Source organism: Quercus suber, unplaced genomic scaffold, assembly GCF_002906115.3.
Source record: "Quercus suber isolate HL8 unplaced genomic scaffold, Cork oak 2.0 scaffold_438, whole genome shotgun sequence".
Lineage (NCBI taxonomy): Eukaryota > Viridiplantae > Streptophyta > Magnoliopsida > Fagales > Fagaceae > Quercus > Quercus suber.
In genome coordinates this window covers 206,550-222,535 of record NW_027069889.1, presented here as the reverse complement: position 1 = coordinate 222,535, position 15,986 = coordinate 206,550, and the positions used below count along the sequence as shown (strand labels likewise).

The following is a 15,986-nucleotide window of genomic DNA, read 5'->3' as shown; positions in this document are numbered from 1 at the left end:
CTTTCTTCTTTTTTTGGCTGAATTAGCTCTTTACTTATAATCATATTTTAAAAGCTTTAAGAACAACCCGTCTGATCAGCAAAACACAAATTCTACCAGACACGACAATATGGAGCTGAGGGTAAGCATCAAATTATTGAGAACACTATTATTAGTAATCTAAATCATTTTTAAACCATGATTTAGACATATACTACATAAGGCCAGGAAATTTATTTTTTTTTTTTTTTTTTTAACTTACACATACCCCAAGCTTTAGGTAGCGCATCCCATTAATGATGCTAAGGGTTTCACTTCGGGCAACACTAGTGTCAATCCGACGTGTATTGAGTTCCATGAAAAAGCGCTCAGTCACAGAACTAAATCTGTAATAGGAAAGGGAAAGAACCATAAATTTAAATATGATCTACTCCAGAGATACAGAACCAAACATTGATGGTTGCTCCCATCTCACATTCATACTATGACTACCCAATCAACTAATTTATGTAACGAGAAGCATATTTCTTTTGGTTAGTAGAAGCATTCTATAGTCAAAATATAGCTCTTTACTTTCTTTCTTCTTTTTTTGGCTGAATTAGCTCTTTACTTATAATCATATTTTAAAAGCTTTAAGAACAACCCGTCTGATCAGCAAAACACAAATTCTACCAGACACGACAATATGGAGCTGAGGGTAAGCATCAAATTATTGAGAACACTATTATTAGTAATCTAAATCATTTTTAAACCATGATTTAGACATATACTACATAAGGCCAGGAAATTTAAAAAAAAAAAAAAAAAACTGTCATGACAAACAGGCAGCCATGTAACAACTTGGTACCTCTCCCAGCACACACCCGGGAGGCGGCCCCCCAAAATAATGCAGATTATCATAAGGTTGCATTGGTTTCCTCCAATAAGAGAAGCTAGTTCCCACACACAACTTAATTGTGTGCAGTTTAGAAATAAACTATAGGAATAGCTGCAATTTATAGGTAGCAATTAAATTCGCATCAACTTAGAAATTTCAGACATAATGAAGCAAAAAAGGATGATAATGATGTAATCACAGATACAAGGTATGAATAGCTACTTCAGAGTATTCACCAAGCAATAATTCTATCATTAGGGAAAACAAAAATTTCTTCCTCAAGCTACCCCGAAAGCAAGTCACAACGGGCCATAGATGATGAGACTAAGATATGCCATACTTGATCAACATCCAATGATACATAATCATGGAACAAGTAAATTCAGTTTGCCAAAAACTATGTAGTCTTATAATAATCCAACTAAGCAGCAATGATTGCATATCTCATAGAGCCAAAATTTTAAAATATGAGAGAATATAAACAGTTAAACACTACAGAGACTACCTATTTCCAGAATAACTTTCATAACAGTGAAACAATTTTGAATCAGAGCAGAATCTTTAAAAGTTCAAGTTCTAAAGATCCTGATTGGATTACCTGATGCGAGATAAGGCACCTAAGAGTTGAGCAACCAGGTCCAGAAGAAGTCCACGCAAATCAACCAACGAGGGATATTCAACCTGACTAACAACCCTGCAATAAGAGTATACTGAATTCATAAGAAAAAATGTATATGTGCACATTATAAACTTCTCAAGGCTTATGATGATGTGTTCATAAAATTCCGAAGTATATGACCTAGTCCATTCTGACCAAAGGAAAATATCAAGTCCCTTAATGTCTACAGTACATGTTTCAGTCTAGATCATAAGATTCATAAGCATGATTGTACTTCAAAATTCACACTAAAAAAATAACAACGGGACTTTATTTTGGATAAGTAACCAAAAATAGAAAAAGAAAACAGAGATAGAAAACTATCTATCCTTATGGAAGTATTCTTTACAAGATATTATTATAAAACTTCCAATCTGAACAGTAGAACAAACAGCCAATCAACTCCTATTTTTCCCCTTTCCCTTCTTCTAGGTAAGCGATAAAATTCTATTTTAGGGTATAACTAGAACCCTTATGCACACAAGGCATCTTTGAAAGGTACCCTTAAGTTATAAAGATAAATTTAATAGAAACAGCCAGGAAAGATGATGCGAAACAAAATCAAAACCAAAATGGATGCAAAAAAAAAGTTGAAAGAACAGAAAATAAAAGATAATAACATAGGAGTTAGCACCTATGCTAGCTTGGAGTTAGCATCAAATTAGAGAGAACAAACCTAGGAGTTGGTACCTAGGACTAGCTGGAGTTAGCACTAGACCATTTCCAAGAGAAAGTTTATTAATCAATCAAGTTGGAAATTTTCTCCATATGAGGTACAATAATGTGCTTATATAGACTATGAATTAACCCTATTTCTTATTCTAATTGACTTAGGAAACCGTAATCATGCTTGAGTTGGGAAATTCCAATTACTGAATTACAAAAATATCATTGGCTCTAGTGAATTAAATTAAAAAAAAAAAAAAAAACTAATAACCTAATCAACTACTAACATCTAAAATAAAATTTAAATGACTAATAAAAATACAATTGACTTCCGAAATTAAATTAGACTAAATTAGAATAAAATTTTCATCATGGTTCCCGCATCATTTTCACATTGATGGAAAAAACTTGATCCAAAGTTTTGAAGGGTTGAACGATAAGATTTTGGCACAGGGTACTTGCACCAACTCTTGAGTTATCTTTGGCAACACCAAGAATAAAGAAGCTTTTGGGGGCGTGAAGGCTCCACGCCAAGTGTCTTTTTTTGTTTGGACAGCTGCATGGGGAAGATTCTCACAGGTGATTATTTGAGGAGAAGGGGCTTTACAATTGTGGATTGGTGTTGCCTTTGCCAATGTAGTGGGGAGAATTTTGATCACCTCTTGTTGCACTGTGGGGAGGTTTCTTGGTTATGGAGTTTTGCTTTTAGATAGGTTCGTGTTACTTGGGTTTTACCCAAGAGGGTTATTGATTTATTGGTAGGATGGAGAAATTGGTTGGGAAAGCACTCTTCGAATATTTGAAATTTGGTACCACATTGTGTGATGTGGATTATTTGGAGGGAGCGTAATAATCACATATTTGAAGATTTGGTGCTTACCGGGAATTAGCTCCTAGCTTTATTTGCAAGAACCCTGTTTGATTGGTCTCATGCATGGGGATTTACTTCTAGGGAATCAATTCTGCTGTTTTTAGATTCCCTTTCTTCTTGTACATAATTTTTTGCTCTTCTTTTTTGTTGCTTGTACATATTTTTTCTGGCTACTTCATTTCTTAATGAAGTAGTCTTCTCCTTGTACAATTTTTCTTACTTTTAAATTAAAAAAAAAAAAATCAATGTGTGTGTTAGAATTAGTTCTAGTTGTTATTTATTTTAGCATATTAATAGGGGTGTTTTTGCAATCATGTTATAAACCCTAATATAAATATATGCTAAGGTGTGACCTTGATGAGTTAACACCCTCAACCTCTTATTTCTTCTTCTTTTTGTCTCTCTATTCTTCTCTTCCTCATTATTCTCATTTAACCATAAATATTCATATTTTACAACTTAACTGTGTGCAACCAACATTGCAAATGATACAGCCTTATCTTGAGCCACAAGAAGCACCATTGTATCAATCTTTTCCACTTCATCAAGCCTTTTAACTTCAAGCAACATAGAGACTGGATCAGTAGTAGATGCATCTACTCAATATTCACAACACATGTACCCTATGATTTGTTGTTCTCCAATTGAACTTTCTCCTCATCAAGCAGTGGTAAATCTTCCTTCTCAAGAGTAAGCAACATAACTGACTCTTCAACAAGCTATATCAGATCTACTACACATGGTTCTGGTATTCCAGTATGTTTTGTAAACGCTACAGTATGGCTCTTCTAGAAAATTCAAAATTACCTGTTGTATACCCTAGAGCTTTCAAAGAAACCACAAGGAGTGCCATTGATAAGGATAGAGAATTTGACTATAGAGAAGCAAAAAGAAACCCACCTTCTCCATTTTTTCAGGAAAACCACAACGCTCTAACATATAAATGAGGAAGCCCTAGTTCACATGGTCATATGCCTTCTCTACATCCAACTTACACAACACCCCAGGAACTCCTGATTTTATCCTCCTATACAAACATTCATTGGCAATCATAACGGAATCTAAAATCTATCTTTCTTTAACAAAAGCATTTTGAGATTTGTACATAATGTCCCCAAGCACCATTTTCAATCTGTTAGCTAAAACTTTGGCAATAATTTTATACATGTCCCCAATCAAACTAATAGGCCTAAAATCCCTTACCTCCACTGCATCAGGTTTTTTAGGAATTAAGGAAATGAAGGTTGCATTCAAACTTTTTCAAATTGAGCATTCTCAAAAAAGTACTGAAAGACTTCCACAAGATTTGTTTTAATAATGGCCCAACAAGTCTGGAAAAACACAACCATCAGGTCTAGGAGCTTTTTATCTCCATTGAAATCTTTGACCACCCCAAAAATCTCCACTTCCTCAAAGGGCCATTCCGGCCAGCCAGCCAGCCTTATCCTCAGAGATTGTGGAAAAATTCAGCACATTTGGGTGAGGGTGATGTAGCTTATCTTCTGAGTAAAGATTCTTATAAAACCAAGTGATACCTTCTTCAATAACTTCCTAATCAGAAATCAACACCCCATCAATATTGAGACTGCCAATACTGTTGTTCCTCCTATTAAAATTAGCCATCTGGTGAAAACATTTTGTATTACTGTCTCCCTCCTTTAAACATAGTACCCTTGAGATTTCTGTCGCCAACTAATTTCTTCTAACAAGGCAGTTTTCTCAATTTCCATGCAAATCCTCTCTTTTTCAAGCTTTTCATTCACAAATAAGGAAACCCTCTCCTCTTTATAATCCAAGGCATTCAAATCATTCCAAAACTTCATTCTCTTAATGGTTACATTACCAAACTATGTTTCATTCCACTTTTTTAAATCACCCTTTAAAGCTTTCAACTTCATAGCTAACCTGTAACTAGGAGTACCGTAGAAATCATAAGAGTCCCATCAATTTTTTTACCTTCCCCACAAAACCCTCCACCTGAAACCACATGTTCTCAAACCGAAATGGCCTACGTCCCTTATGAATATCCCCACCCTCTAGAGAAATCAGAAAATGGTCTGACAACACTCTTACCATCTATTTTTGATGAATATTAGGATAATGTTCCTCCCACTCTTGACAAAAGAGACAACAGTCTATCTGGACAATGAATTGGACCAAGAATAAGAGCATTAGCATTGGAGAAGGCTAATGCCATATTTAGGGAGAATTTAGCATTTTTAGCCTCAAAATGCTTTGCATCAGGGAATGCAATACCCCAGTATTGCAAATTTTTTTGCAATACTACTACAGTACTATTCTAAAGGTAGAATAGTACTGTAGCAGTATTGTAAACCAAAATAATTATATTTTATTCCCTCTGACTTTTCTCTTTCAACTCATCTCTCTTTCTCACCGGTACCCTTTTCTTTGATTCTTTCTCTCATTCAATCCCTCCTCCTCTCTCATCCCTCTCTGTGTGGATCGGTACCCATCTCTAGATCATAAGGCGTGGTGCTGCGGCGTGGGCATGGGTAGGTGGTGCTGCGGCATGGCAGATGGTCGCGGTGGCGCGGGTCTCTTCCCTCTTTGTCTCTCTTTGATCTCTCTTCCCTTTCTTTTTTTTCTTTCTCTTCCCTTGAATCAAGCCTCCATGGTTCTCATGGTTTGATGTAGCAGATCGGGGCGGTGCCGTGGTTGATGATGGATCGGGGTGGTGTCGTGGGTCTGATGGGTGTGGTGGCTGTTGCTGGCTCCAATTGGTTCGATGGTGGGTGTGTGTGTGGCTCAATTGATGGTTTGGGCTGTGGATTTCTGCAGATGGTTAAAAAAAAAAAAAAAAAAAAAAAAAGGTGTTGATGGTAGATTATGGGTGGCTGGTGGTGTCAGGTGTGTGTAGTGCAGTAGTGGTGGGCATGTGGTGATGGTGTTTTCTGTAAAATTTGTGGTTGTTGAACAGAAAGAACGAGAAAGAAAGAATAAATTATGTAAATGGGGATATATTATTTTATTACGTAGATATATTATTTTAATGAGTAGAATTGGAAAATAAAAGTTTGGGATGCTGAAGGAATTGTAAAATGAGATGGTATAATGATAAAGTGGCTTTTTGGAATGGTAAAATAGAGTAGAATTGGAATTCTCTGATGCTAATGCTCTAATAGCCACCCTCCAAGGGGATATCCATTAACCCATTAATGGAGATGAAATCAGAAAATTTGTGCATACTCTTAGTGAAGTTTGCAGCCCCAAATGTTCAAAAGGAAAGCGAATAGCATTGAAATCACTACCCACACACCATGGTAAAATCCACCAACTATTCAGTCTTGTCAGTTAAGGAAGCATCATCGTAGTTCTTTTTCAAGTAGTGGTCATAGTCACCAATCTGAGTCCTTTGAACTAATCCATACAGACATATGGGGCCCTTCTCGTGTTTGTACTTCGAATGAATTCCATTATTTTTTTATATCTATGAATTATTATTCTCGAATGACATGGTTGTTTTTTATAAAAGGGAGATATGAACCACCTCATATTTTTTCCACATTCTATAATGAAATCTTTGTTCAGTTTAATAAACGCATCAAGATTATTTGATCTGATAATGCGCTACAGTATACAAAATCTATTATGATTTCCTTTTGTACTGATCGTGATATCATTCATCAAACTAGTTGTCCTCGTAGCTCCCAACAAAATGGTGTGGTTGAACAAAAACATTGTCATTTACTAGACGTTGCTCACACCTTGTTATTCCATGATTTGCAAGTACCAAAACATTTTTGGGGTGGTGTTGTTCTTACTGCTTGCCATCTTATTAATCGTATGCCTTATAATATCTTAAATCATAAGTCTTTGTTTTCACTTTTATATCCTACCCGTTCTCCTTTCCCACTTACTCCTCTGTGTGTTTGATTGTGTTGCTTTTGTTCATGTCCTTGTTCTTGGTCAAGATAAACTCTCTCCTCAAGCTCATAAGTGAATTTTCCTTGGATACTCTCTTACTCAAAAAGGTTACTGTTGTTATAGTCCCGAGTTTCGCCGCTATTTTGTGAGTGTTGATGTTACCTTTTTTGAGTTCACCACATTCTTTTCTTCATGCGGTCAATGTATGTCACATGATCTTATCTCTAGTCATGAGGGTGAGGTTTCCTTCCCATCTCCTACGTTTCTAGTACCTTTGTCTTCTCCTCTTTCTTCTCCTCCTCCAAAACCTTTGGCTTCCCAACCTAATCCTCCCTTGCAGGTTTATTAGTGATCTCAGGATAGACATGTTATGTCATATGGCCTTAATGCTACATCTTCTTCATTCAAGGTTTCCTACTTCATCCACCCCTCTTCTAGTAACTGATGATTTGCCTATTGCCTATGACAAGGTAAACTTTGTTTCACCTTGGCTGCATTCATATGCTTGTACCATGTCCTCTATTTCTATTCCCTCATCTTATAAGCTGGCCTTGTCTTCATTTGGAGGGAAACGTGCTTTGGATGAGGAAATGAGTGCTCTTCACAAGAATCAAACTTGGGAACTTACGACCTTTCCCCTTGGGAAACACATAGTAGGTTGTCGTTGGGTATACATTGTTAAGTACCTCCCTGATGGTTTTGTTCAGCGCCTTAAGGCACGATTGGTTTCCAAAGGTTACACACAGACATATGGTGTTGAATATCTAGAAACATTCTCTCCTGTGGCACACCTGGATTCAGTTTGGATCCTACTATCTTTTGAGTTAGTCACTCTTGGCCTTTGTATCAACTTGATATCAAGAATGCTTTCCTTCATGGAGACCTTCAAGAGGAAGTATATATGGATCAACCCCTTGGGTATGTTGTTTCTGGTAGTGAACACCTTGTTTGTCGATTAGGTAAGGCATTGTATGGTTTGAAGCAATCTCCTCGTGCATGGTTTGATCAATTTAGTGTTGTTGTACTTGGGTATGGTTTCCAGTGTTCTCATTCTGTCTTTGTTCATCACTCTTCCACTAGCACTATTGTTTTGATTGTTTATGTGGATGACATTATAATATCTAGAAGAAACTCTGCTAGTATAACTAACTTAAAAAGATATTTGGGTCTACAATGACATACTAAGGACGTAAGTACTCTTTGCTATTTTCTCAAGATTGAAGTTGCTTGTTCCTCCCAAAGTTTATTTTTGTTTCAACAGAAGTATGTTCTTGATCTTTTGACTGAGATTGGTTTTTTGTGTGCTCGTCCTACTGATACTCCTATGGATTCCACTGTTAAACTTGATAAGGAGCAAGGTGAATTGTTTAGTGATTTTGGTCGATATCGCCATTTGGTTGGGAAGTTAATTTACCTTAGGGTTACTCGTCCTAACATTACTTATGCTGTTGGAGTGGTTAATCAGTTTATGAAAGCTCCTTGTCAAACTTATTATGAAGCTATCTACCCTATTTTGGGTTATTTCAAAGGGGCTCCGCGTAGACTTTTGTATGAGCCCTCTCATTCTCTTTATGTGACAGGTTTTAGTGTTGCCAATTGGGCTGGTAGTCGTTCTAATCATCGGTTCACCTATAGTTATTGTACCTATGTTGGTGGCAATCTTGTTACTTGGCGAAGTAAAAAGCAAAATGTTGTTGCTTGTTCTAGTGCTGAAGTGGAGTATAGAGCTATGGCTCACACTGCTTCTGAGATGTTATGGGTTCAATCTCTCCTTCATATTGAGGTGGATTGTCACTTCATGAAGATGACATCTTTATTGCTAACAATCCCATGATCCATGAACGTACCAAACATATTGAGGTGCATTGTCACTTCATTTAGGATTTATTGATGAAGAAACATATCGTCACTCTCTTTGTTCTTTCAGAGTTTGTCTTCCAAGCCAGGCATGTTTGATGTGTATGCTCCAGCTTGAGGGAGTGTGTTGGAGTTAGTTCTAGTCGTCATTTATTTTAGCATATTAATAAGGGTATTTCTATTATCACGTTATAAACCCTAATATAAATATATGCTATGGTGTGGGCTTGATAAGTTAATGCCCTCAACCTCTTCTTTCCTTTCTTTGTCTCTATATTCTTCTCTTCCTCATTATTTGCATTTTACTCTAAATCTTCATATTTTACAACTTAACTGTGTGCAACCAACATTGCAAATGATACAGCCTTATCTTGAGCCACAAGAAGCACCATTGTATCAATCTTTTCCACTTCATCAAGCCTTTTAACTTCAAGCAACATAGAGACTGGATCAGTGGTAGATGCATCTACTCACTATTCAAAACAAATGTACCTATGATTTGTTGTTCTCTAATTGAACTTTCTCCTCATCAAGCAGTGGGAAATCTTCCTTCTCAAGAGTAAGCAACATAACTGACTCTTCAACAAGCTATATCAAATCTACCACACATGGCTCTGTTATGCCAGCATGTTTTGTAAATGCTACAGCACGTTCTTGTTGCCCTAGCAATATCTGTTTGTACTTCCATTTCAACACTAGGTTTTAGTGCCTAACATTATTACAATTCGTGCTTGAAGCTTTACCTTTGAGGTTATTGGGCATTCTTGACACTGCCAATAAATCAAGCTGAGTATTAATTTTATCACACACTTTGCATTGGAGTGGGTTTAAGTCTGAAAACGGCAGGAACACTCATCTTGTTTTCTTTGATTGTGTCACTAAGGCTGCGTTTGTTTCCGTGTAAAATGTTTTCCGAGTGTAAAATATTTTTAAGTGAAAATGTTTTCAGGAAATGAAAATATTTTCAAGTGTTTGGTTGCATTTCAAAAAATACTTTGAATAATGTTTTCTGGTGTTTGGTTGTATTCTTGAAAATACTATAGAAAACACATTTTCTCAACTTCCAAACAAATATATAATATCATTTCTCAATAGATAAACACAGAAGAAACAGAACCCAACCAAAAAAATTCATCAAATCCGATCAAATTGAGAGAAGAAGGAAGAGAGAGACAGGCGACTGGGTTCGATCTAAAGGCAGTAGAGGCGACTGGGTTAGGGTGGGTCGCTCATCTTGCAGTGGTTTGCTCGACATGGGTAGAGAGAAAAAGGGTAGATTGGTGACATGGGTGGCAGAGGGAGGAAGAGAGAAACAGGGCAAATCGGCGTTGAGAGGCATGGCCCAGACGACGATGGAGTCGATCTCAAGTTCAGGTGACCGGCCTCTCTCTCTTTGACGGTGACCAGCCTCTCTCTTTCTCTTGGTTCAGTTCTTTTTTTCTTCTGGAAATGGTTTGAAGGTAAGCTTGGAGATGGATTTTGGACCATGGGGCGGCACAATCTGGGTTAGCCGGAGCTTGGTTGGGCTGGTCGGAGCTTGGCTGAGGTGAGCTTGGAGATAGGTTTTGGACCATGTGAGGAGTGTGCTCGAGCTCTCTCTCTTCAGGTGTGGTTTTCGGAAATTGTTTGAAGGTAAAATCAAAGCGTAAATGATTTTACACTCAAAGTGGCTTATTTTCCAGTCAAAGCGTAAATGATTTTTCGTTGACCGTATTTTTGTAGCTACCAAACACACACAAGGGTGTAAAATAATTTCCTGAAAGTGTTTTCAGGCGAAACAAACGCAACCTAACTATATGTTCCATTGCATCAGAGCGTATCTTTGATCTAGAAAATCATCATGAAGAAATCATGGTAGATATTTCTTTCGGTATGATTAAGGTAGATATTCCTCTCCTCTCATAAGTTTTTCTTTCATTTCTTTCCCAATTAGTAATTGCAGGCTTGTACAATAAAGCAAAGATTCTCAAGGACACTCAATATTGTTTTTGTTATGTGATTGAAGAGATGTTTCTTTAAAAAAATTGATAATTCAATAGTTACAACAATGGGGGAAGGGGGTTTAGAACCTAGGAAGCATGGGTGCAGATTTGGGTTTAGGTGCGGGTGTGGTGCAGTGACTCAGCAATTTTTTAAAAAGTAAGGTGCAGGTACAGCAAGATACATTTATTAATAAATTATTTAATATATTTTTATTTATATTTTCTCTATATTGTTAAGCATATTTTTTCATATAATGGTAAACATATACCAATTTAAAAGCAATGAGAGAGTTGTGGGTTAGAGAGAGAGAGAGGAGACAGAGAGAACGAGAGTCATGGTTTAGAGAGAGAGAGAGAGAGAGAGAGAGGAGACGGAGAAAACGAGAGAGTTTGAGATGAGTTTAGGGTTTTTTCTTTAAACTAGGATGTCAAAACGGTGTGTTTTGACAAAAAAATTTACCTTTTTTTTTTTTTTTTTTTAAAAACACTTATTTTGGCCCATATTAGACTGATTCGGGCCTATTTTGGACAGTATCGGCCCGAATCGGAAAATGAAAAAAAAAAAAAAAAAATGGTGACGGACGCACATGCATCCGCGTCCATGGCCGCATGGCACGTCCGTGCGTATCAGACTCGAGTGCACTGACCCAATCGGCGCACCCGTGTTTTCTAGTTTGGAACCTTTAATATCTCTATTGAAAACACCAAGAAGTGTCATTTGAGCTATTATAAGGCTCCTGGCCAGATTTTTCTAAAAAATTACATGTGAAAATTCAATTAGAGCATAAAAATCTAAAAAGGAGTTGGGGCTACAAAAAGCAGCCATCAAAACATACAAGGGTTTCAAAAATAAGGATTTTAGCTTGTTACAAAGAATTTCAACTCCACTGAAAGTCCAATTATTCTTCTTACTTTGGATAGTCCACATAACTAAGGTCCTGTGTACAGCTTTTTAAAGCATTACTTTTTTCAAGGTACAATTATACTTTTACACAATAAACAAAATAAGCTTTAATAAACTAATGAAAATAAGCTCATTCACACGCTTAAATGTGTAGAAATCTTGCACTGATATCTAATGAAAGCTAGAGCCTAGTTTATGTACAGTAGATACAGCTCACACAAACTCAGTTGAATATTTAACCTAAAGATGAAATAACCACATTCGTTTGGGAAGTAGGAAGTAGGAATTCCAAAGTTTTATCACAAACAGAGTCATTAATACGCAAGAAAAAAGAATGAGCACATAACCTCTACAAGTTCCCACACCCATTTAAAGCAGCTTACCTGTCAGCATTAATCAGCCAGTCAAAAACAAAATTCTCAAGCCCAGACCACAGCTTCTCTGTAATGAGCACAATCCGATACATCACAACAAGATATTACCATTTTAAAGGGGAAAACAGCATGATAATATATCCATATACATATATAGATAGATAGATAGATAGATAGATACATATATAAAATTTACAAACCAGTAAGTCCCTCCTGTGGACAGCACTCCACAAAGCGAATACATGCTGAGCAAAAAATGCACTCCACTGCAAGCTGAGACCCATATAAAGACAATGTAAAATCGGTGGTCAATAAGCACACTTATCGGATGAAACAATTATGCAATATATGCATTAAAAAAAATAAAAAATAAATAAAAAGGTATTTTACAATCAAAAGATAATTCAGGTTTGTCCAGATGTCTTATATAAACAGTCTTAACAAAGAGAAGAGCTGTAGCAATTATCTGTTTTTATAAATACCAGTGTCACCATCTTAATTCTAGCAGATTTAACCCATTGGAGGCCAATCAGACAAAAAAATGCAGAATAAGGATTAGATTGAAATGCCTTCATGTCCAGACTCATGATAGCTATAACTAGAAATAAATAGATTAGCTCACTGTCTAAGTAAGCAAATGAATACACAACACCCATCTATCCTTTTCCAAATGATTTTGCAGGGATATAAAGCCATCTCATTGCCTTCAACCAATTTTTTTTTCCATCTACTGCATTTAAGCAGTTCTTTCTTCGATCATAAACTAAACTGTTAGTGACTAATAGCTAGGCACATGCAATTCAAAAAAGTCAACAATGGTAAGCAACAAAGACAATAGAATACTAAAATCCAACATTTGGACTAAGTCATGATATGATAAATCAAACAAAAATCCTTTTTTTTTTTTCCTTCTGATAAGTGAAATATAATATAAGTAAAACTCAAAGGGATGATAATAATAGCTTCACAAAGGGACAACAATGCTCTAAAAGACAAAAATGAAAAACCCAACCTTTTGATTCAAAATCTAGGTCTAGAAATCAACCACTATAGAATCCATCCACAATGACAAGAACACTCATAGATGCCCCCTAGACAATAAGCTTACACTAATGTGATATTACTGCTACAGAAGCACTAGCATGTGTTAAAATCACATAGCAAATAAAAGGCCAAAATTATCATGTCCATATCTGCCAATAGCATTATCAGAGTAGTTTTTGAAAACTCTTGACTTTAATTATTCTTTTTTTGATAAGATCATGATTAATTATTCTAATGCTCTAACTGTGTATCTGCAAAGTCAATCCTAAAGAATCTATCCACAAAGACAAGAACACTACTAGATGTGCCCTATATGATGAGTTTACACAAAATTTATATAACTGCTACAAGAGCACTAGCACAAGTTAACATTATGTGGCAAATAAAAGGCCAAAATAAGCATGTCCATATCAGCAAATAGCATTATCAGATTTTTTTTTTTTTTTTTTAAATCGAAAAACAACCCAATTACCTCCAAAGCCAATCCAAATTCCCCATAATTTATTAAGAAATAAAAAACACCCTCACCATTGCCAACCCAATCTTGCTGCAACCTACAATAGAGTGGCAAGACCCATCATAAACACCCCAACTGGAGATTTTATTTGTCACGAATCCAGAGGGTCCAACTGTCATTCAACTGTGAACCAATTCATGTTGCGTACATTACCCACCCAAGTCATCGTTGTCAGCAATAAATACCACAATCGAACCTCAATGAAGGCCAAACCCATTTCAAATCACCTTGAACTCGATCGGCTTCACCAATTGAGCCCAAGACTTTGGCAACACCCTATAACTGAATTCCCTGCTGTGAGGTGACTTGCCTCAAAACCAAAGGGTGACATAGCCTCCTCATTGCAAAGGACAAGCTATGTCACCCTTTGGTTTTGAAGCTGATGGAGGTTTCAGATTTTTTTTTTTTTTTTTTTTTTAAGTCAATTTAGATTCAAGGGAGCAACTCTAGTGCATGGAGAATATACAAAGGAGATGCCCAAGCAATTAGAAACAAAAATAAAGTGAAAATATAAGAAAGGCTAATGAAAGCTTAAGGTATCCAGGAACACTAGACAATCCACAATAGAAAAAGTATTAGAATTCAAATTCCATTCATATAAGTCTTTAAAAAATAAGAACTTAAACTCAATCAAGTTTAGCTCCTTTCCCACAAATTAGTGAGCATTTATCTCTACAAAGACTCCACATCAAGCATAACAGAACAGCTTTTCAAATCCTCCCATTACCTCTCTTACTAAAATGTCCCTTCCAACATGATAATAACTCCATCACAGAGAAAGGCCCTCCCCAAGAAACACCAAACAAGTAGAAAACTAAGACCAAAAATCTTGAGCCACTGCACAGTTGAGGAAAAGATGAGCTACACTCCCATCATGTCTTTTACACATAAAACAACAATTCAAAATAATTTTCCCTCACTCAGATTGTCTATAATCAACGACTTCCTACACACCATGGCAAGAAAGCCACTCTTGGAGCTATACAAATTTCGAATGCTCTGCCAAGGAAAGAATTCCCTCCTCTGTTTAAAGCCTTGTGTTGCTTTTCATTCTCCTCCTTGTTTTACTCTTCTAAATATGTTTGATCATTGTATTTGATAGATTGATTATTCTTCTATTTGTGTACAACCCGGATGTACTGGGTTGTTTTTTTAATAAAATTTGTTATTACTTAAAAAAAAAGAAAAAGGATATCAAATTTACAAGAGATGCAACCTAACAACCCCATAGGGAACCATCCATGGTCTTTGTTGTCTATATATCAAATGGCAAAAGAATTTGATTGACTATAATGAATGAGGAATTTTAACCTCCTATGTTATTGTTTTCATGCATATAAGAGTTAAAATATATAGTTGATAATCTTCATTTTTTTTTTGGGGTTAACATAAAAATGGAACTGGCATCACTCTAGTAGATGATCCTATCACTGTGATCTTATTTGGTGTTTGTATTTGGATTATGAATTATTTTTTTTCTTTTGCGGGTTTTTTTATTCATTGCAGTGAGTCCCCAAAGGGAGCAAATGATGCATCTACATTCCAAAGGAAGGTTTGTATTGTGATTAGTAACTTGTAAAATTTATTCCTATTAGCAGACTCATTAATTTTTTATTGTATTTAATGTATGTTGAAAGTCATGAACCTGTTTCACTAATGCAGTTGGTTCCTTAATTACTAATGATCATTTAAACACGTCATTATCAGAGTAGTTTTTGTTAACTTGTGACTCTATGACTGTACAGAGAGATATCTTAGAAGCCTAAAGAAACTCCCAGACCCTGTCTTTATATATATAAGAGTTACTCCCTCTCCTTCATCACTGCAGTCAATGAATTGGATTCTATCAACTGAATAGTCCCACCCCCCCCCCCCCCCTTCTCTCTCTTTTTCCCCTGGGCACTGAACAAAAGTTTGCCACTAGATCAGATGAGAACAATGGAAGCATTAATTATAACCAACAAATGCACTTAGCAGATACACAGTTATAGCATAAAAATAATTAAAGTCATTTTTTTTTTTTCTTTTTTTTTTTTTTTGAATAGGTTTTTGGAGTTGATTTGAGGTTTTGGAGGTTGACTATGTTGTGAACTTGTGATGGTCAATTGAGGAGGGTAGCAAATATGGTGGCTTTCTTGACTTTCCTAGAGACTAGATCATGGTTTGCTCATATAACACACGTACCAAAACAGGAGGACAATAAAATCTTAAAAGGGAACTTGGAGTTGGAGGAAACAAAAAGAACAAAAATTATAGAACCTAGGAATCACTACCAAGGATGAAAATAGAAAAATAGAAACTATTAATCACTACTTAGGGACTATTAATCACTACTTAGGGTTTGAGGAAAATAAAAACTAGTAATCACTACC

General features: G+C 36.1%; 1 protein-coding gene across 1 annotated transcript; it reads right to left on the bottom strand.

Moving 5' to 3' along the window:
- Positions 1–75: 75 nt before the first annotated feature.
- LOC136062668 (uncharacterized) lies at positions 76–13,780 on the bottom strand. Its single transcript, XM_065762009.1, has 8 exons — positions 13,746–13,780; positions 13,570–13,651; positions 12,444–12,519; positions 12,254–12,373; positions 12,063–12,120; positions 1,455–1,550; positions 242–365; positions 76–159 (listed from the first exon to the last, which is right to left on the bottom strand). Exons 1-8 carry the CDS (start codon positions 13,778–13,780, stop codon positions 76–78), a joined length of 675 nt encoding a protein of 224 aa, XP_065618081.1.
- Between the last annotated feature and the right edge of the window lie 2,206 nt (positions 13,781–15,986).

Coding starts and splice junctions, on each gene's coding strand:
- LOC136062668 (XM_065762009.1), bottom strand. CDS start 13,780: ATGACTTGGGTGGGTAATGTACGCAACATGAATTG. Junction 12,520..13,569: donor AATTTGGATTGGCTTTGGAG/GTAATTGGGTTG, acceptor TTATAAAAACAG/ATAATTGCTACAGCTCTTCT. Junction 160..241: donor ACCTAAAGCTTGGGGTATGT/GTAAGTTAAAAA, acceptor AAAATGATTTAG/ATTACTAATAATAGTGTTCT.